The 22288-nt window shown below is 38.9% G+C and overlaps 1 protein-coding gene across 2 annotated transcripts; it reads left to right on the forward strand.

Moving 5' to 3' along the window:
- The first annotated feature begins 811 nt into the window (after window positions 1–811).
- On the forward strand, window positions 812–9583 carry cyldl (cylindromatosis (turban tumor syndrome), like). Of its 2 annotated transcripts, XM_044199897.1 has the most exons (16): window positions 812–1140; window positions 1378–1848; window positions 2837–3115; window positions 3999–4025; window positions 4159–4237; window positions 4322–4500; window positions 4724–4889; window positions 5209–5350; window positions 5982–6092; window positions 6195–6286; window positions 6364–6427; window positions 6540–6672; window positions 7427–7535; window positions 7603–7721; window positions 8321–8528; window positions 8613–9583. In XM_044199897.1, exons 1-16 carry the CDS (start codon window positions 1129–1131, stop codon window positions 8795–8797), a joined length of 2376 nt encoding a protein of 791 aa, XP_044055832.1. In that variant the 5' UTR covers window positions 812–1128; the 3' UTR covers window positions 8798–9583. The 2 variants fall into 2 exon arrangements, with proteins under 2 accessions (XP_044055832.1, XP_044055834.1); XM_044199899.1 differs by lacking the exon at window positions 3999–4025 and having other exon boundaries at window positions 813–1140.
- The last annotated feature ends 12705 nt before the right edge of the window (window positions 9584–22288 follow it).

Raw genomic sequence — 22288 nt, forward strand, 5'->3', positions numbered from 1 at the left:
TAAAATAAACAAACATAAATGATCAACAACAAAAAAGACAAAATATGTAACGTGACCCATCCATCCATCCATCCATCCATTTTCTACCGCTTGGTCCCGTTAGGGGTCGCGGGTGACTGGAGCCTATCCCAGTGACTTTGGGCCTTAGGCAGGGTACACCCTGGACAGTGGCCAACTCGTCGCAGGGCTTGTTTTTATTTCACATTTTCCCAATTGCCATTTTTCATCACAAAGTCTTTGTGTTTCAATCAAGACAAACAGTTAGCCATCGAGATTGTCTGTCCTCTGATTTCGACCAGAAGTATAGTACAGTGCTTTGACACTAAAAGAAGTTAGGTCGCCAACCACTTTAAAAAGCAAGAAGAAGTGTTGTCTCACAGAAAACAACATGCATGAAAAATATTTTCATCGCATCAGCGCAGTAGCTGTCTAAACATCCCCAATGCATAAACACTCAGTTGTTGGGTTTTGGTCTTTCCTCTGGTTATCAACGCGCAACAGAGACAATAATTCCCCTCCACTATGTTGGGGTTATGCAGAAATCATACCATGATATATATACCATGTCTTTTATTTTGGGGGGGGGGGGGCCCTTAAATTTGAAAAAGCCTTTCTGATAATGGAATAACCAATTAGCAAGGCTGTAAACTGGTAGACATTACCCACTTTCAGCTATAACCAACTACAGAATGAAGCTGCAAAGATAGCAAACTGGGAGATAAGCACTTGTTCAAACTATACACCCTATGTAACCAGATTTTAACACAGTCCCACGTGACTAAGCCTGGTTGTTAGTTGTCTGTAAGACCGTGCTGAGGGACTACATTTCCCAGGACCTCTGTCGAATGACTTGCTGCTGGCTGTCAACTGATTTGAAAACAACAGCGTCACAAAATATTATAACATTAATGACTTCTTTCGAAGAACTACATCATTGCCAATAAGTCGTTTACGTGGTTCACAAACTCAAGCCGTCTTTTCCGTCAGAGTGTGGAATGCCGATGGCGCCGCGCTGAAAAGAAATGAAAAGGGAAGTGAAACTAAACGCAGCTGGTTTGAGCGACGATAAAACAGAAAGCAAACTTTAAAGTTGCTTAACGAGTGAAGGTAACGCTAACGTTTTCTCAAATGCTCGAGAAAGTAAGGAAAACAATCTGAACTATTCTAGATTAAAGTTGCAACGTTACCACTGACGTGACATTTAACGTTTATAATGATTTCTGTTTTGACGTTGTACACTAACGGCAGTTCGTGTTGTAGCTAGCTTAGTCAGCGAGCTAGCTTGAGTTTTGTCTTCAAAATTGAAAATAGGCTTATTGTTACTGTAGTAACACCTGTGTGTGTGTGTGTGTGTGTACTGTGTGTGTTTCTGTACAGCACCCTGCCACATCTCCTGGCCTCAGCAACATGACGTCACCAAACAACCTGTACTTTATCATAACAAGAAAACCTCAGCACCCAGGACACATCAGTGCTGGCTGCATCTGTTACATCAGTGAACACAGGCACCAGTTAGAACTCAAAATATCTCATTCTCCCACAAAGTTGCCCGTCATCGTCCTGGGCTCACGTTCACTGTTAGATTATAAACTAGAGGCGAGTAGCATGGAAGAGCTGAGCGCAGAGGAAGCCGAGCTGCTGCAGGCCCTGCCTGATGACGCAGAGCGGCTGAAGTGGTTCAGAAGGAGAGATGCTCTTCAAACAGCACTAGGACTCACTGAGGGGACCGCAGTGACTGTGGAGGAAGGAGGAGAGAAGCTTAGAGGCATCATTCGCTACATTGGAAGAATGACAGAGCCTTCATATACCTGTCCCTTATCAGGAACGTTCTTTGGCATTGAACTGCAGGTGGGACTTTAAAGTGTTGGTGCGACCAAATCAGAAAAAAAAGAAATAATTTGCTTTGCTTTTCTTGCTTTCTCCTGCTGGTATCTATCCATGCATATCATTTTGCATCTCTGATATTTCTGCCTCCACTTCAACACAATGGAGGTGAACTGTATTGGGTTTGTGATGTTCCCGGAACTCAGCACATACAGTTAAATATGGTGTTTAGCACCTTAAATTATGTTTGAAAAAGTATTGATTTCTTTGTCCTTTTTCTTTTGAACTAGTCCTTCAGACTTTCTCCTTATACAGTATGTGAACAATTTCATTTGCTTTCTATTTCTTGCACACAAACTGTCTGAATAACTGGTAGCGTATAATTCACAGAGACTGTGTGGTTGTGAACAGTTTTCATTGGAACTATTTTCTACATACATTACGTTTGTGGTGCTTACATCACTGAAAAATTACATTTAAAAAATTAAACAGCAACATTTGTTTCCAGAAACAATGTTCCTGTTATTCAGGATAATCCACAGAACACACTGTCACGTTTTGTCTTGGAAGACAAAGAAAGTAGTTCAGTGAAACAGTACATTTTAACATAATTTAGGGTGCAAAACACCACATTTAATTGTATTTTTTCAGAGCTATGAGCACCACAAACAAAGTTCTATTCACCTCCATTTTATCGCGGTAGTGTGGAGGCAGAAATCTGAGACAGATATCTCAAAACATCAGCAAATGAAACTCAGTTGTTCTGGCTGATATATTGGCCAATAATAGCTTTTCAGGTATATAAGTAATACACTCAATACATAGTTACATGTATTACTACTATGTATTATTATTAATACATAGCATAAATTGGCCTCAACACTATGTTATGTGTTTATATTTTAAAAATAAAGATTTTTTTGTTATTTGGGTGAACTGAGCCTTTAGATATATAAATTGAGAGTGCAAGTGATATTAATTCAGGGATGCTGTTATGCTTCTGTCCCCACAGGGAGCAGACAAGGGGAAGGGGAATACTGATGGGTCCTACCAGCATAAAACCCTCTTCTCCTGTGTGAAAGATTGTGGCATTTTTGCCCCATTCTCCAGAGTCAGGCCTGCGGATCCCAGCTCCTTGTCACCCTCCGTCCCCAAGCCCTCCCCACAACCAGAAACAGAGAAGCTAATCCCAGGGGATAGAGTCACTTACTTCATCAGTGATAAATGTCGCCATGGAATGGTGGTGGATGTGCAGGAAAAGGGTGGACAACAAATTGTTCGGATCTCCACGGTAAGTGATATTTCAGTTTTTTAGTTTAAAGGTCCAGTGTGCAGGATTTAGTGGCATCTAGCGGTGAAACTGCAGTTTGCAACCATTTCAACCATTTGAACACCGCTCGCCTCACCCTCCCGTTCCAAGCGTGTAGGAGAAACTACAGAGGCAGCGAGACTCGTGAAAAACGCAAACGGGCCTATCTAGAGCCAGTGTTTGGTTTGTCCGTTCTGGGCTACTGTAGAAACATGGCGATGCAACATGGCAGCCTCTGTGGAAGGGGACCCGCTCCCCTCTGTAGATAAAAACAGCTCATTCTAAGGTAACGAAAACACAGCAATTCTTATTTCCAGGTGATTATACACTAATGAAAACGTACTTTTAAATATTATATTAAATTTCTGCCAAAAGCTGCTCCTAAATGTTACATACTGAACCTTTTTAAATGTAAATCTAAAAGAAAAACAATTGTGCCACAAATGGTCTGGAGATAAATATGGTTTAAATCATGTTTTAAAATGCAGTCATTCCTTGGTACGCTGCTGGTGAATAAAACATACCTGTCACACAGACTAATTATGTTACTTGTTACTGATATGTGACCAATTGTGTTTGTTTTTTATAAAAAAAAAATATATATATTTTTACAATGATAAAATTTACCTTATTTTCTATATTTTGTTATGATTAACATTAAAAAGGTCTTAAAAGTCTTAAAATGTAAGTCAGTGAAACTTGCAACAAGCCTGGCCTCTTTTGTGACTTTTCACAGTTGGTCACATGATCACTGTCGATCCTACCTGCTCAGTAGCTGTTCTGGCATCCTTTTGTATGTACTGTATATAAGGCGATGCTTACAATTAATCTTTTTTTTTTTTTTTTTTACTCATATCCATCATAGCCATCAAACACCATGCTGTCACAGTTTGTATGCTCCTGCCCATCCTTGAATTCTCTAATACAACCAAACCTTCAAATTAAAAATTTATTTTGTCACCCCCTTCGGTACAACGTTAACAGTTTGCAGTACATTTATAATTTTTCTTTGCTGCTGTTTTCAGGACACAGATGAGAATGGAAAGAGAGGGGGCGAAGTTGAAGTTCCACTACACTCGGTTGCTAGGGGGGAGGTGCCTGCAGGTTTGAGCAACTCTATACTAAACTCAATGATGAAGTGTGAAGCTATTTCCAACAAGTTTGACCCAAATATATTCTTTACTGTAGAGCCAGAGAGCATGGACGTTGATACACCCCTGGTGGATCCAAACACTGATGATCTGCGGTTGGATCTGAGTGTGAACTCTGTGGTAGAGGTGACCTTGGGTGCAGGCAATTTATATGGAATCATCCGCTGGATCGGCTTTCTGCCTGACCGGCAGGAACTCATGGCTGGACTAGAGCTGGTAATATTTATACTGATATGTTACTGTGCAGATTAAAATCTAATTGAAATATGATACATACAATTATGGGAACACATCATCTTATATGGAAACAATCTCCTAAGTGTGCGGTTACTTTCTGTGACAGGTCAATGTTTATAGTAGTTCTAAGCCAGTAGTTTTTTTTCCTTTCATTTAATCTTGAATGTAATGGCATTATTCTTCTGTGTATATCTGTCTCCAGGAGGAGGACAAAGGAGTAAGTGATGGTACCTTCAAAAATGAGCGTTTCTTCCAATGTCCCCCCAAGAGAGCTCTGTTTCTGAAGCTTAGCTCCTGCCGTCCTGACTCACGATTTCAGAGCACATCAGTCGATCTCAGCGAGAGGATGCCAAAACAGGAAGACACAGGTCAGAACAAGATTGATCTCATTTCTGTTTACTCTTGAGTAACTCTTTGTCCAAAGAAAAGCATGAAAAACAGCCCCAGACCAAAAATACACTGCTGTGAGTAGACAAGGGTTGTATTTAGAGTACAGAATGCACATATTGTATGTTTATGGTTTCTCTAATAACTGTACAGAAATGACCATCCCACTCAAAGCAGAATGCTACATTTTCCAACGCATCAGCAATCATCACCAGCTGAACATGCATGTTGTATAATGTGTTATGGTTTTATGTGTTTACATACACAATGGTTTATGTGTGTGTGTTTGTGTTACTTTAGAGAGAGCGATAGAGTACAGTACAGGGAAGCTGGAGACTGTTCCTCCTATCAGCACAGAGCAGGTTAACCAGATTTTGATTGGACGAATGAGGGGGATCCAAGGCCACTGCAACTCCTGCTACATGGATGCTGCCCTCTTCAGGTCAGGACGATGAACATGACAATAAATAATATGCATTTTAAGGTCTTCATTGGAAGTTCAGCTGGTTTTATCCCATTAACTATACAAATGACATGTACTTTACAATATTGTAGACCATTGTCCAAATCACATCAGTATTTTTTAGGATGATTTCCCACATTCCAGACTGATCATTTCTGTACGCTATGGAATTCAACTTGCAGAGACTTGAAATTAGCTTGAGTTGATAGACTATCTCTGTGAACAATACTTTTTTGGAAAAGGTATACTACAGTCCGTGGTAATGCAGTTGCTAAGTCAAACATGTCTCATGAAGGCAGTGTTTGTTTGTTTTTTGACTGTCAATTATGCATTTTAAAATGCTGAGCATCCCTGAAATGAATGCACTGAGAGCTTTAAAAATGGTTCCCATGTACAGTATTGTTTACTGTACTTGATTACCACTCTCTAGATAGTTCCAGATAGTTTTCTCTGCAGATATATATTTTTTGTAGCTTGTAGCTGAAAGGAATCGAAAGCGGCTGCTTGCAATGTTGAAAGCCAAATTTAAAAACTTGCATTTGTTTGTAGAACGTACTGTAATGTGGGTTTTTTTTCATGTCATACCTTTTGTTTCTGTCTGTGCTTTCAGCTTGTTTTCCTGCTCCTCTGTGTTGGACTCCATGCTGTTTAAATCAACAGAACCTCAAGATGCCCCAATTCAGAAAACACTGCTCCATGACATTGTTAATCCCCTCCGCAGGTGTGTGCTTTTATGTATTTTGCAAAACATGTAATTAATTTTGTGGTAATTTAATAATGTATAAATACTCTATATGTCATGCTCTCTGTATGTTCTTTGCAGTAAGGGCTTTGTGGAAGGGCGGCACATCATGAAGCTCCGGCAGCAGCTGCAGAAACACGGCTACAGTCACTCCTTCACCACAGATGAGAAGGGTCAGTTTAATCTGGAAGCTGATTTGTTTTTTGTTTTTTGGTTTAAAGTGACTGTTGATGTGGATGTTGTCTTTCAGATCCAGAGGAATTCCTTACTGTCATCATGCACCACATTCTTGCACTGGAGCCTCTACTCAAACTGTACAGTTAGAACACCACAGCTAAATGCTATTTCCCACTACATAGCTTTAATACAATGAACTTTTGAAGAAAGTTATGTTCACCTCCACATTTCTCTCCCTCTCCCATTTAGCTCTGCAGGTGGTAAAGTGCAGGAGAGTTACTGCTATCAGATCTTCTTGGACCAGAACCACAGCCTGGTGCTGCCTACAGTCCAGCAGCTGCTCGAACATTCCTTCCACAATGCAGGACTCAAGCTGGCAGAGGTGAGATTACATTACACTTTTCATATCCTGGAATGCTAATTAACCACATTTGTGTTATTTGATGGAATGATTAGCATTAGCAGTAGCATGACGCTCTACAAAAAGTTCACACATTTGCAATTTCTCTTTTTATCAGGTTAAACTGAGTTAATTAAACTGGCAGTGATCATTTTTATCTCTATCAATTATTTCTTCAATTAATCAGCTATTGTTAGATTAATTAGGACATATTCTGGTTACAATAATAGCAGCTCAGGTGTTAGGCTTACCTGTAGAGTTAGTGGTTCATTTCCCATCATAAGAGCATGATGTTAAAGCGTCCTTGACTAATGATACTATGATTAATTATTAGGATATTAAAACAAAACACCCTAATCTTTTAAGCTGTCACAAGCAAACAAGCAGGTTGTTTTTTTATGCTTTAGTAGAACAATTACTTTAGATTTTCTATAGATCATCTAACCAATTAATCGATTATTTGTTTCAGTGCCAACATTTTCTTAGATCTAATTGCTAGTGTTTGTGCTGCTATGTCAGCTCAGTCGATGCCAATCTGTGTAATAAATATAAAACATGTTTTCTTCATCTTTTTGGTCAGGAGATCTATTTATCCCACGCTTTCCCTTTCTTAGGTTGATTCTCCAGTAGATGGCTCTGTTGCACAGTTTTCTCAGCAGATCTTCTCATCTCTCATCTTTGTGCATTCTGTCTGTGCAGGGTGTGATCCTCTTTTTTCATTGTCTTATAATTGCAGGTGCCATCCTGCCTCATCCTCCAGATGCCCCGCTTTGGAAAGAAATTCAAGATGTTTGACAAGATCATTCCCTCTCTGGAGCTGGACATCACCGACCTCCTTTCTGAAGGTACTGTTAAACACACACATGCAACACAAATAGACACAGTGGGTACAACATGTGGTGTGTGTTTCAGGTCCTCAGCAGTGCATGCTGTGTGGAAACTTGGCCCAGGAAGAGTGCATCAACTGTTTTAAAGATCCCCTTTTCAGCCAGACAGGATTCAAAATCTTCTGCAAGACGTGCTCATCTCAGGTGTGTCTGTCTTTAGCGTTATTAAGGGCTTGTTGAGTATAGAGGGTATGGATTGACATCACTTTTCCATGTGATAAAACCCAGATCATCATCACTTCACCAGCTCTGGCTGCTGTTAAGGGGTAGAGCTGTGCTACAGGGAGGAAACAAACAAACATCTTAAAAAGTAAAAGCCATCAGTCAGCACTCAGCTGTACAAAAAATCTGAGCTCAGTGGTCTGAATATATAGCCTGATCAAAATCACTGGTGCGATCAACATACTGCCCTTACAGATTTGTTTCATTCTGTTTGTGCAGAAAGTGTTTTCCACTATCCACTAAGAGGGGAGTGTGCATAGTGGAGACAGAAAAACTCTGCATACGGTGACATCACATGCATACCCTCTATTTATAGATTGCTGGGTGCAGGAGCCTATGTAGTGCTGAAACCCTGGTAATTGACAGAAAATTAATTGACAACCATTTTGATAATCAACTAAATGTTTAATGAGTAATTTATTAAATTAAATTAAAATGAAGCAAAAACACCAAACATTCTCTTAATATTATTATGATAATAATCATTAGTTGCAGCCCTAACTTCATGTGATTTCTTCCAGGTGCACTCTCATCCTCAACGCCAGTCCCATCAACCAGTTGCTCTGGACATCCCCAAGGGTTACTTGGGTCGTAGCATACCTCTGACCAGAGACAAACTGGAGCTGTTCGCTGTGCTCTGCATCGAGACCAGCCACTACGTGTCCTTCATCAAATACGGACCAAAAAGCCAAGACTGGATCTTCTTTGACAGCATGGCGGACAGACAAGGTGAGTGGTCTGTTTTTATGCATGGTCTCATTACATGCATCATTTATACATGTACTCTTTTGCTCAGTTGTGCATTGTGTTCAGGAGAGAGAGACGGCTTCAACATCCCGGAGGTTCACGCCTGCCCTGAGGTCGGCATGTACCTGCAAATGTCTCCCGTGGAGCTGGCCAATCAGGTGCCTCGAGACATGAAAGGTGTGGCTAAGCGTCTCTTTTGTGACGCCTACATGTACCTGTATCAGAGCACCAGCATGTGTCTCTATCGCTGAGGGGACACTGAAAACCCCACAGCTGCACAATATGTCAGTAGAAAAAAAATATTGTTGCTTTTGCTCATAACAACATTGTTTATGTAATATTGTATGAAGAAAAAGTACAAACTGACATCCCTTGCTCAATGATTTTGTTTGTTTGTTTGCACTATAAAAACAAGAAATTGACAATCACTGACATGCGCTGCCAAAGATAAATGACGTGTTGCACTGTAATATTAAGATTTTGTAGTTTACTGTTTCCTCTTGGTGTTTGATAATTATCTTTAAAAGTTATATTTACAAATTTATATTAAGAGTGAATGAGTTTTGCAGACAAAATCATTTACTAAATAAGACCGTAATGATTTCAGAGTGGCCTGAATCCAAATGCCACTAAACAATACTTTTGTAAATACAATGTTGTTAATTTGCTTGGTACGCTCACTATTGTATCTTAACGTTTTCTGACTAATGAGGGTTTAGGGTTGTGGCTGGACCAGTTACTTTATATATTTGAAGTAAAATTTGTTCAGATTCTTTGGAATATTGAATATTTAATTGGTAGGAAATGATGTGTTGCTTTTGATACAAAAATTCTCTTTTTCATCTGTCAGCATCCTAACTGATGTGATGTTTGGGATAACAGTACGGTAAATTGTTTGGAAAGTTGCACTCAAATGGTTACATAGGGGTCCTGTATAAACTTGAGGCCATTCCACTGATACAGCATGTTTATTTCTACTGGTTCTGATATACAGTACAATGAATAAACACAAGTAATAAAACATATCCCAAATCCTACACACATTACATGTGTTTTAACTGAAAGAGAAGGAGCTACATTTGTATACATCGATACATAGCTATGTTTGGTGACAAATTCATGTAGGAAAACCACAAAAAGGCAAAACCAAAAAATAATACTTGATGTTTTCACATATAAACATCAGCATTGCTTTATTTATCAATTTTACTTTCAATGTGATCTTGGCTTTGTGATTCTCTCAGCATGCAACTCTGCTCAATTCTGTCACAACTCTCCAGAAGTACTCTCTGTCATTGCAGTTGATACAGTATCTTTAACTTTTGGTGACAATTGGAACAGTTTCTATGAGGCTCTTACTTATCAGCATAGTTACAGTATATCATAAAAGTGTCTAGCAAACATTTACACCTTGGAATATTGCAGAAACATTTTGATATCTACAAAGGAAAATTATTCAGCTTTAAATTAAACAGCCATCTTTCAGAAAGATTACTAATAATAAGAGCAACATCAGTTTCCACATCTTGGAAACACGGAACAGAATCTAAACCGTTTCACCTGTTCTCTCCATCCACTCCTCATTCTAGTTTTTAAGTGTTTTTAATTTCTATTCAGTAATATTTTAACTCCCACCATGTGACCACCATGCAGTCTGGCATTTATTCTAGCAGTCGTAAAATTACTATGAAAGACGCCCAATAATCTCCAGTCTTCTGATCATCAAGATTTTTGAGTAGAACAACAATGTTTAACTGTGAAAAGGGCTGTCTGTCTCGGTGTTTTGTTGATTTGCATTTTAACCTGAACAAAATCGAATGAAACTCACCATGACTTATTTGCTGTCTTTATGTTGAGATGTGTAAATTCCACTTTTCTTATAATTGCAAATGTCTCGCATTCCAACAAATTAATGAAGTTCCTTACAACATCACATAATCTTTTCTGTCATATTCACAGTGCAAAATTTGCATTGATGAAGGCCGAGGCCTGAAGTTAAGTGAAATATTTGTGAGGAAGTCCTTAATTTGCCCGAGTGTGAGTCATGTGCAACTTTATAAAGGTTGACTGTGCGTGGTGTTCCCCAGGGATCAATTCTTGGTCTCTTGTTCAGTTTGTGCATGCTTCCCAAAGGCCACATTGCCCACCGATACACTGTTACCATTAAATATGCTGATGACACTAAGCTGTATACATTCCTGTCCCCTGAAAACCTGAGGCCTGTTAAGTCAATAGTTGAGTGTATTAAAGACATAAATTAACTGGATGCCTCCCAGTTTCCTGCAACTCAGTAATGACAAAACAGAGATTCTCTTTATTGCTGCCTCAGCATTAGGAAATTTGTTCTCATTTGGCGCCTCTGTCTCTGGAAAGTACCACACTGGTCACAAACCGTTGGTTTTATTAGTATTTGCGATTTCTAGAGCTTTGTCATCGGCAGCATTACTAACACTGACTCTCATTACTTAAAACATATCTTAGGGTTAGAGACTACAGTAATGTTACCAGTTTGATATCTTGATAGCTAGATAACCAATCGACCACTAAACGTTAGCTAGCTAGCTAATTTGACCAACATCGTTGCATGTGATGTCAATCTTAGTCCATGGGCCAGACCTGGAAATTTAACATATTGGCACCATCTGAGGTAGCAAAGGTTCAATGGTCCTACATTGCAAATATATTTTATAAGCCGTAATAGATCGGCTCATTTACTGAGAACAGTGGCAGCAGCAGTCAGTAACCTGAATGGAACGTAATGTTACCCCTCAACATAATACACAAAGTCAATATCTCTCTCTCTTTGCAGCAGAAGATAAATACACGTTATGTATACAACATGTAATGCATGCATGAGCTAGCTCTTACCAAAAGCAGAAGAAAACGGGATAAAACAGAATTTTTTGCCGCTAGTTTTTACATTAACTAGCCTATCCTCCATTCAACATGTTGGATAGGCTACAATACCAAACGAAATACTTTGTACTTTATTTTGCTTAATCTTGTAATTCTGTTAGCTTGTGACCAGCACCAGGGTAATCCTAAAAGTCATCAGAAATTAGCATTTAGTAGCTTATTTTTACATAAGGAATGTCCTCCCAGATCTGTCTTGAGGGTCTGTGTTTTTCTCTGCTCAAGCATCCTTCTCACCTTTTTCACCCCCTGCCAGTTTGCATGCCTGCTATGTCATCTGGCACAAGCCTTCTGGTTGTTCAAAGGGTTAAATTAAAAGTTGGTGCTTTTATTTTTCATGGTCCTAGCCAACCAATCACATATATCACAGATCACAGATATCAGATAAAGTCTAAATCAAAGATATGATAGTCTAGTTAAATCCTTTTTAGACTATAACTATGTGATGGTAACATGAAATATCAAGACATTTAACAATCATTTTAAAAAGCTTGAAATAAATGGTGTTCATGAATAAAAGATCAACGTGAGTGTGAAGTTTGCTGGACAGGAAAATGTCATGTTGGTTTAACTCTGGCAGCAGGTGAGATGTGTGTACATCTGTGTGTGTGTGCGTGTGTGTGAGAGAGAGAGAGAGAGAGAGAGGTAGCCACTGAGAATGAGATTTATTTTCTTGGAACAATTGACCGTTGAGAGCACAAACAATCAAGATGTTTAGCTTTTATTAACTTGTGATTCTGCTAAAACCTTCAAGAAAACATCACTGTGACAAGCAGTTGTGAAGGAGCAAAATTCTTGCTAATTTCTAAGGGTCAATAATCCTAAATAGCTGTACCTCCTGGTCATATAGGCCTAATACTCCAATTAACTCATTTCCCAGTATTTGTGGGTGGGAAGTCAGTGAGGAATCACACTACTGCACTAGCAACATTAGGGTGACTGCACAACTGGGAGGAAGTATGTAGGCTACAGGGTAATTGGCAACTCAAAATTGGGGAGAAGCCTTTCAGATGAAGCTCAAGGAGAGGACAGTGTCTTTTGTCACCAGCAGTCATATCCAAAGCATTTTTTGTTTTTACAACCAAGAGTGTCAAGTTCTCCTAAATGACAAAAGGGTTCATTTGTCATTGCCTTATAAAATTATTATTTAAAAATGACCACAAGAGGTCACCTGTAAGAAGAAAAAAAACCCATAAACATAAGTCATTTTATGCATTTGAAACCGAGGGGAGCAGATCTCATCACAACTTAGGGGGGACCCTAAGGGGAATTTTCTTAAGAAATTGTATGGGTATGATCAATGTAACATTATCTAGCAAGCTAGCTAGCTAGCTACCTCTAAATATAGATCTGGCTGGGGATAATTTAATTCACTTGAGGCGGTAAATACAGTCTGGTTACGTTTTTAAACGTTTTACTCTGTTGATGGGTAGACTTTATCTTTGTTAGGATAAAGTTACTTACAAGGTATGTGTCACAGGACTAGCCTATGGTCCAGGTCTTAGCAGTCACCAGCCACTAGACTCACTCACTGAAGACGCAACTCATGTGCTACAGAGATGGAATCTGGGAAATGTAGTCCAATAGCAAGCAAAGGATAAAGTAAACCGTTAACTTCATTTCCCAAATTCCCACTTCGTTTAGTATATGCAATGGTTCAGACCACTGAGCAGGATACATGGGGCGAGGGGTTGTTTATGTGTGAATTATTTCAAAAGTGGAGTCAGCTTCTATTAAATATATATTTCCAATCACATAATTTATTTAGAAATAATTTATTGGGGGGGACAACTTCATGTTTTTCAGAACTTTTTTTTATTCTGATTGAAATCGTTCCGATTGAAGATTTCGGGTCAACTTTACACGGGATGTGATCTAACACGGTCCGGTGTTTACATGCACCGACACATTTAATTGGAACAGCTGTGTGACATGCGCAGAAGTGATGAATACTCATGCATCCGTTTTCCTCAAAGGCTACCTGGCATGATAATAACGCATGCTTTTTTTGGAGAAGCGTACGTCTACACGCATTTACATCATGACGGAGGGCATGCGCAGAAAGAACGCAGCCAGACAGTAATCAGTTTAATCGTTTACATGGTGCAATTTTTCTTTCGATCGGTTTATGAAAAGGTTTAAACTACTCCTCTGCAACCGATTGAAATTTGTTGTGTTGTGTCTTAATTCATTCCTTTCACACAATCAATAAACAATAAACTTCTCATCACTTGTCTTATACTGTGTCATCAACACATTAAATCCTATGTCCAGTGCTACACACTGACATTAGGGCAATCTTGCCTCCATTGTTTCTGACTTCTCACCTGCTGCAAATACACAGTTCACTGCTGACTTTAGTGCTGTTAGTGTTTCCTTTTGAAAACAAAGCAGTGAAACATAAAACTAGCAGCAAATGAACTGTTTAGGACACTTCAAAGGCACACAGTCAGATTCATAACCTTGCTGGGATCTGAAACGTCTGTTACACTTACGGTACAACAAAACGCTGCTTTGTCGGCTTTGAAGTGTGCTTCAGTGTCACGCCAGGCTCATCTTGGATCAGTCCAACATTACATGCACTACAACTTCACGTGATGTGAATACACACCAAGGATTTTTACATTAAAGTGTAAGTCTCCTCGGCTCTCACTCTTTCTGTCTCATCTTTTTTTTCAAACGATGCCTCAGTGGATATTTGTCTTCGTTCCGGATGCTTTTGATCCTGCTGTCCACCGTGTTTCCCCTTCTTCTCGCTGTGATCAGCTCTGTGGATGACCTCTACACTAGTTAGGAGTGCTGTGCTGTGCTCTGTGATGAGTTGGGTTCTTTTATATACCCGAGGGCACAGCCAGCTACAGCGAGCGAAGCAGCCTTGTCTTAATATACGGCCCTGCAACTCAACAAAGTAGCATCCCTATAATCCAACATGCTCAGCATTTTCAAGCATATCCATCATTATGCAAAAAAAAGTACTGATCCTGCATGTGTGTGTTTACATAAAAGGGAGAGTTGTGCTTGTCTGAGCAGTATAGTTGAAATACTCCTGGGTTTGTTGAAAGAAGATAATGTCTGCATAATAACACACACAGAGCCCAGAACAGCAGACCTTTTCCACGTCAAAATCAACATGACATTTCTAGTCTCGCTACTCGAGAAAAAGATAATTTTCTGAATGTGCAGACAGTCCGGAGTTATGCTGTCCCTGATACATATCTTGTTGTAGATTAAATAATGAAAATTATAAATGTATTTATGTCCGACTAATCTAAACCAGCCATTACAAAGTGCTTTGCAAAGAGCAACTTAAACAATGAGAAAAACAACATTAAAAGAAGAATAAAACAAAGAAAAGGGATGATTAAAATTCCAAGAATAAAGATATGATTACAAACAACAAACACAGCAACAACAATGGAATGTATATACCTAAAAACACAAATACATACATACTGTAATATATACACACACAGTTTGATAAAAAATTATTTTTCAGATGCAAAAGTGTCTGAGTTCATGGCTGAGGTCCTCAGAATGTTGAAAAAGGGAGAGTAGATAGGCTGGGTCCACTAATCTAAAGTGTAAAATCTTAAAATCACTTTTTGATTCATGCCCATTAGGAGACCATCACAACGATCCAAGCATGAGGATATAAAAGCATGCTAAGTTTGTTTAGACTGAAGAAGAAAGAAAGCTCTTGAATGGTTCAAAATAAATAAATTAATGAATATAAAATTAACTGACAAACGCTAATTTTAGAAATGGTGGAAATTATTTAAAAATGGTGAAAGCAAGATTGGATGACCTTTTTGTTGAATCTCAAAATTAAGGCTGGAGTGAAAAATTACACTAGTGTTTTTGACAAAAAGCTTAATATTGTTAGTCAAAGTGAGGACTGGAGTTGTTTCTTTGATTTTTGTTTTACAAAATTTAACCAAAGACAATTTGCAAACATCATGAGGGTTTAACATGCAGACCATGTAATTGCAATGTCCTCAGTTTGAGTGATCGCAGTGGACTTTAGTTGCATGCTTACACACTTTGGTTAAATCTTACCGCTCTCATAGCATTGTTTTCGGCCACAGCAGGCAGCTGTTTTCAGAGAAAAAGCTATAAAAACCCACTGCACACGACCTGCTCAGCAGCAAACAGCAGACAGACACAGTTAGAGAGCAGCTGGTGAACATAATGAAGCATTTAGCAGCTAAAGAGCCAGATATTTCCCACGGGAGTTGGTGGAGACCAAAAACAGAGTTAAGAGAGAGAGAGAATATTGGTCTTACATTTGTCAGGTGACCCAAACACGACTCCAAAATGAATGATAGGAATGATATGAATGATGTTGCTCTGTAACTGCTGGATGTGGAAATAAGCAACTGTTTATTAACAAGTTCAACTTATCAACTTAAAAGGTGATGATATATGTCAATGTTGTGTTCACAACGTGTTTCTGCTGCCCCCAATTGGCCAAAGAAATTATGAATCAATGTCAAACAGATTCTAGTAATAACTGGAAAGGTGTTCCAGTTATTACTAGAATCTGGAAGTTATTCATATGCACATACTATATGTAAATATACACACATAAATGACATAAATGAATGAATAAAAGAATCTGTTCATCTGTTCATGTCAGGCAAGGGAGCGAAGACAAATGTCCTCCGACCCCCGCTGAAAAACTACACTCATATAACACTACTAATACACTACACTCGCTCCTCTGCTGATCCCTCAGAAATATAAAAACAGCTCTGTGATACATTGTGTGTCCTTGTTATCCATTTCAGATCTGAACACATTCATCCTCGCTGTGTGCAGTCAGGAAGCTTCCAATAGGAAGGGGAACAAATACTATCAGTCTTGATGGAGTGGAAGTCTCGGTGACGTCTTTCTGCTGAGCCTGTCGTCAACACAGATTCTGATAAATCAATCCAGATCTGAGTTTGATTCCATAAGAAACATTGTGCTGTTCAGTTAAACATCTGTTTCTGTGGAGAGTGAAAATGTTATTTGTTGATACCCGAGCACAACACCTTTCTCATTCTGTTTTATCCCTTTTATGGAGTCAGCAGGTTTTTATTTTATTGTGAATTTATTATTTCTGACCTGAACTGGGACTGTTTTAATTTTTTTTTATTCAGCATACTCTCACACTTTCTCTTTTATTTCTGAATGGGTCCTAATTTTTTCTTCGTCTGCTGCTTTCCTTTTAATAAACCATTTGCATTAAAGGTCACACATGTATTAAAGCTTTATCGATACCGCCATTCTGCTCTGAGTCCACTTTTAATCAATTCAGATTCATAAAAAAGTTCCTCTTCTCTCATGAGAAGGGAGAAAGGCTTTTATTGCCCCTCCGTCCACCCCGTGAGAATTATGACTTTCACAGCCATATGCTCTTTCAATTACTTATCAGCATTAATGCTCATAAATGTGTCATTAAAGCACACATGCTGGCCTACCACAGTTGTCTTTACAGGGGTTTGTGTGGCTGATGTCTCTAGTGTCTGAAATTAATTCACAGCAGTGTGGATGTGGTGAACTTTGGATATTATTTGAGATGTGTATGTCATCAGCATCTGTGGGACCCTGATCTACATCCTTCATGATGAGAATGTTACTCCCAGACTGTCATGGGAAGTATTCACAAAGGGGGCTGCTGGCCAATGTTACATCTGTATAATTTAGCACCGGAAAGGTTAACTCCGTCTCATTTTCAACTTCAAAATCATTTCTCCCTGAGTGGTTTATATTTCCATGTTCTCCTTTATACTTCAGCCAAGACAGCTGAGACATGTGACAGGAGTGAAGTTGACATGTGAATGTGGAAGTATGTGATTGAAAAATGGAAACGTGGTATAAGAAGTTGGCTGCATGAAGCCTGATAATGATAAATAATAATAAAGCATGTCGTGCGTCTGTCGTGCTCAGAGAGAAGCTGCCCGTGGGACTGCCGCTGATTTATCCATCACAATAAACAGAGATGAGTTTACCCATAATGGGTCCATGAGACGTGGCTTTTAGGGAGAAACCACTGATCGATCCCCCACAGGCTGCAGGTCCTCGATGCAACTGGCAGTCTTCTGTTAATCTCCAACTTTATGTATCATGTGGATGCTGCAGTCACTGATTCGCAAACTTCATATTGGTACTTGGAGGGAGACACATTCACCATGCAGTGCTGTGTGAAAACAACTCTCATGACATCTGCCAAATGTCAACTTCACATGTGGAAAGAACTCAGAGAGCACAAACCTCTGACAAGACTGCAGAATAATCTAAATGTGTTTTTACTGTGCTAGAAAGCGTTTGGAAGTTTTTAGCCTCACTAGCGGTGTGGCTTTGCGGATGGCAACGTCAACGGTAAACCACTTTGGTCCAGACTGAAATATCTCAACAACTATAAGATGGAGTGCCATGAAAGTTTGTACAGACATTCATGTTTCCCAGAGGATGAATCCTTTTGACTTCTCCTGACTTTTCATCTAGCGCCATCATTAGGTTCAATACTTTGGCTTGTGACCAAATACCTGCAAAATGAACAACATTCCCATCAGTCTCAACTGTACTAGCTGTACTGAGTTTAGTAGCAATTAGCAATTGTTAGCATGCTAACAGGGTAAGCTAAGATGGTGAAACTGGTAAATATTAACTGCTACAAATCAGCATTTTAAGATTGTCAGTGTGACCATTTGGCTCAAAGCACCGCTGTGGGCGTGATTAGACACACATTTAACTTGGGCTGCGCAAACTGAGACGAAGACGCGTCTGCCCGAGTTGAAAAATTCTACATCAAGGAAGATTATGTTGTCAGAAAGGACATCCTATGGATACATAGGAACACACTTAGAACCCACTATGCCTCACAGTTTGGGAGTTACGAGGGAAAACATTTCATTGCCTAACTTTCCACCAAATTTAATCAAAATCTGTTCAGTAGTTTAGTTGAGCCTCACTGGCCACATCTCAGATTTGTTCAGTGATTCAATGAATGAATGAATGAAATGAAACAAAATGAAAATTCAGTCTGATTATCAGACTCAGTAACTAACAGATAAACAGCCATGAAAGAAAAAGTGTGAATCTCAACTTTATTAGCTTGTGATCCTTTTGGCCAAGACAATAGTTTTAAGAGTCTCTTTTTTCTTCTTCTTTAATGAAATGAAGCATTAAGTATATGCAGTACTGTTGTGAAGTTGTGAGCTTTTATGCAAATCAACATACTGAAATAAGTAGTGACATGATCTTGAATCTGATGCTGCACCTTAAACAACAAATCATCTTAATTAATGGCTGCCGCCCTAATGGAAAGAATGTGAACAGTGTTTACGTACTTCAGAGATAATAGTGATTAATGCGAGGCTTCGAGTGTTCAATCACGGGAAATCAACAGAAAGGGAGGAAATGCACACGGTTCAGTTCGTCATCTGATTAAACTTAGACCTCTGAAACTCCATAGCAACCGTCACAATACAGAAAGCTTGATTCTTTAGAGAAACAACATGTAAACACAAGAGATCAATGGGCCTCTCTTAAAGGCACAAGAGTCAAGCTTTGGATGAGGCTATAATTAGGAGCCAGCTATCTGTCTCCAACCTGACATCCTCATTAAACCTTGCAAGTCAGAAAAAAGAGAAGCTGTAGGCCTACTGCACCGTAACACAGCAGTGACAAAGATACATGGTTCACAGCAACTAGAGTCTTGTTTAAGATAAGATTTGTTTAATTGAGTGACAGAGTCACCATTTCGTTTTCACTTTAATTTTGTTAACACTGAATCACTGAAGAAATAGAAGGAGGTTGGAATTATTTAAATGATTTTATATCTTATGTTTTGGATTTTTTTTAACTTTTATTATTCGTTTTAATTCTAAAGCACATTGTAACTTTGTTTTGAAAAGCGCTATATAAAAAAAAGTTAATCTGGGATTTTATCAGTGTTTATTTGGAATATGAAGGGCAACGTTCAGGAAAGCCACTGCTATCTTAAATGTTTTGTACTTTGAATAAAAGTACATTTTATGAAGAAAGCTTGGTATGATTGAAGCGCCATCATCTTTTAGGAAATAAATAATAAATAATATCTGAATAGCTCTTCTTCCCTCAGTATGTGTGTAGGTGCACAACTATGTAGCGAGCTAAACACACATTTCCAATAAAGGTTGAAGACAGCAGTTGGCCTTTGAAATTTTTACTGGAAGCAATTGTGAAACTGTGAAAACATTTTTGAAAAAAAGCACAGCAAATTCAGTGATCGAGATGACTAATCAAAAAAAGAGGAGATACCACAAACAGGCATTAGACCGAAAGTATTGTAAAAATGAACTAGTACAGCAGGAAACTGGATTCACAAAAGTATCATCTAGTTGTCAAATTAGTTACACTGTCCCAAAAAAAGCGGATCACCAGTAATGATCAACATTAAGTCCCCATAGGAAATACAACACCGTAATGAATCTAGTCCCTGTTAGCTCTCTGAACTCGCCCCTCGCTTCGACTCCTGCATTTTGACCACGCCCTGAACTGGCAGGAATTTGACTTGTTTACCTGCTCATCAGTTTTCAGTGTTCGTCCTGAATCCTGGTCTCGGTCGGGACTAACGAGAGACGAGAAAACAGACTTTTCATTCTGAAGGGTTCCTCTCAGTCAGCGGGGACAGACCTGCTGTTGTTGTCGGTCCTTGTAAAGATAATGCTGATCATGTTTCTTTTTTAATGATGCTGTTGTTGTGAGAGCAGCTCCACTGTGGTTAAGGTTGGGGCTTTGAGGACAGATGCTGGTGATACTACAGAGTAGCCTACTGAGTTTGGACTCAGTAATACACAAACTAAAAAATACAAAACTTTTCAGTGTAGCTGAACAAAGGGATTCTGATCGTATTCAAGATGAATTCTAAAACAGGAGGGATTTAGCCTGACCTTTAATTCTTTTACTTTTCCTTCTGTCCTTCAATACAACTCAGGGAAAGTGGACAGTGATGACCATTCAAAGCATCTGAGGCAGGGAATTTGCAGTCTCTTGAAAAGCTTCCATGAACACAAGCTTGATCATTTTTCATCATGAGGTGAATAGAAGTATGGTGAATTAGCTATGTTTGCGATACAATTAAATCTGACCTTCAAATGGCTCTGTGCGATCATTTGTACGCTCCTCACATATCAACTGAACATCAAAATCCCACAGCAGATTAATACACATTAGACATAAAAGGACTCACTTTTACATTGACTGTATCTCCTCTATTCTGCCCAAACTCTTTGAGTTTATTTTAGGACAAAACCTCTGTAGTACACAAAAACAGAGAAGAAAATGAAGAAAAATGTCAGTAAATGTCACAGAGCTGTGCTTAAATGGTTATTTTTGTCACCTTTAGCTCATTTACAGACTAAATATTTGTTTTTCTGAATATTACTTTTCAAAATAGATCATGCCTCAAGAGATGCATCCGTGAAATAAAACAGTAAATTATAGCGTGAAACATAAAGACAAACAAAGCAAATAAATAAGAGACAATGCAACAAGGATGAAATGAGAAAAGGGCAAAGATTAGAGAATTGCCTTCCAGTAAAGTCATTAAATGAGGTAATTTAAAAGTCAGCAATATAAAATATTAAATGTTACATAATCATGACTCTTGGTGTATTATCATTCAAATCATTCTCATAAAATGTCCCCTCATGAATTCCAGAGGGGAGTCTGAAGGTTATCACATCCTGTGTGTCAATGAGACTGTATCTTTACTCTGTGCTCTGTTTCTTTAGGACGTCCAGGCTGTAATCCTGGCTGCTTGAGTCCTCTAGACAAGACTGCAGTCCTTCCACCTTACTTACAGCTATTATGTGCAAAATATTTATGGGATGATATGTTTACGTTCAAGTGACAGTGCCCTCTAGCAGCCATAGTAATAATAGAGGAGCAAAGGTGACGTTATCATAGAGTGAGTGAGGTCTGCATAGGGAGGATGTCGAGGTGGATTTATGAGTATACAAGGTATACAAAAATCTGTCTTTGACATCAGAGATAGCGGTTCGCTTCCCGTTTCCAGCCGTCGCTCAATGTTGTTTTATTTAAACCATGACCACGATCGTCCCTGAAAGTCTTTATTATTGTCACCATAACGAGAAAGCTCCCCTAGCTCTGTTGTCACATCACACAACAGATTTTCAACAGTGATTTGTTACGGTTTTGGAAGGACAAGACAAATGATGTCGTCCTGCAGATAGGGGTGTCAGCTCAGAAAACGCTTCCGTGTGTTCTAAAGGGCATGGACATATTTGGTCATTTGATTTGGAGTACTCGTTGGTTTTCATTTGTAGATAATGAAAGAATTCTGCATAAAGTTGGTGCTTTCAGCTGATTCATCTCAGTGGTGCCGGGTTGGATTCAGGAGAGTCTGGAATAGCAGTGTGCACTGCTGCTTGTCACAGTGTTGTTGTTTTTTTTATATATATAATCACTGTTGTGGTTTTGAGGTTTAGTTGTGTTATTTCCTGTTTTATTTTGTAAGTGTTCTGCCTCATGTGTCTTTTGTAGTTTTACTTCCTGTCTTTGTTTGCTTTTCCAGCCAGTTTTAATTGTTGGCCCTGTCCTGGTTAGTTGCACCTGTATCTAGTTATGTTTCACCTGTCTCTAGTTGTTCTTTCCTCAGTGAGTATTTAGGCAGTGTGTCTTCCCTTTTTCAGTTGTCAGGTTGTCTGTTGGTCTTAGTAAGATGTTCAATCTGTTTTTCAGCTGGGCTAACAAGAAACAAGTCTAAAAAGTGGATTGCACGGTTGTCACACATTATCCCACACTTCTGTTATGAGAAAATTAGATTGCTTTGCTTCAGG

This window comes from Siniperca chuatsi, linkage group LG6 (genome assembly GCF_020085105.1).
Source record: "Siniperca chuatsi isolate FFG_IHB_CAS linkage group LG6, ASM2008510v1, whole genome shotgun sequence".
Classification (NCBI taxonomy): Eukaryota; Metazoa; Chordata; class Actinopteri; order Centrarchiformes; family Sinipercidae; genus Siniperca; species Siniperca chuatsi.

Bases quoted from the DNA above. Each gene is read 5' to 3' on its own strand.
- cyldl (XM_044199897.1), top strand. The intron at 3,116-3,998 runs GTAAGTGATATT...TATCCATCATAG, and splicing joins AAATTGTTCGGATCTCCACG to CCATCAAACACCATGCTGTC. The intron at 5,351-5,981 runs GTCAGGACGATG...CTGTGCTTTCAG, and splicing joins ATGGATGCTGCCCTCTTCAG to CTTGTTTTCCTGCTCCTCTG.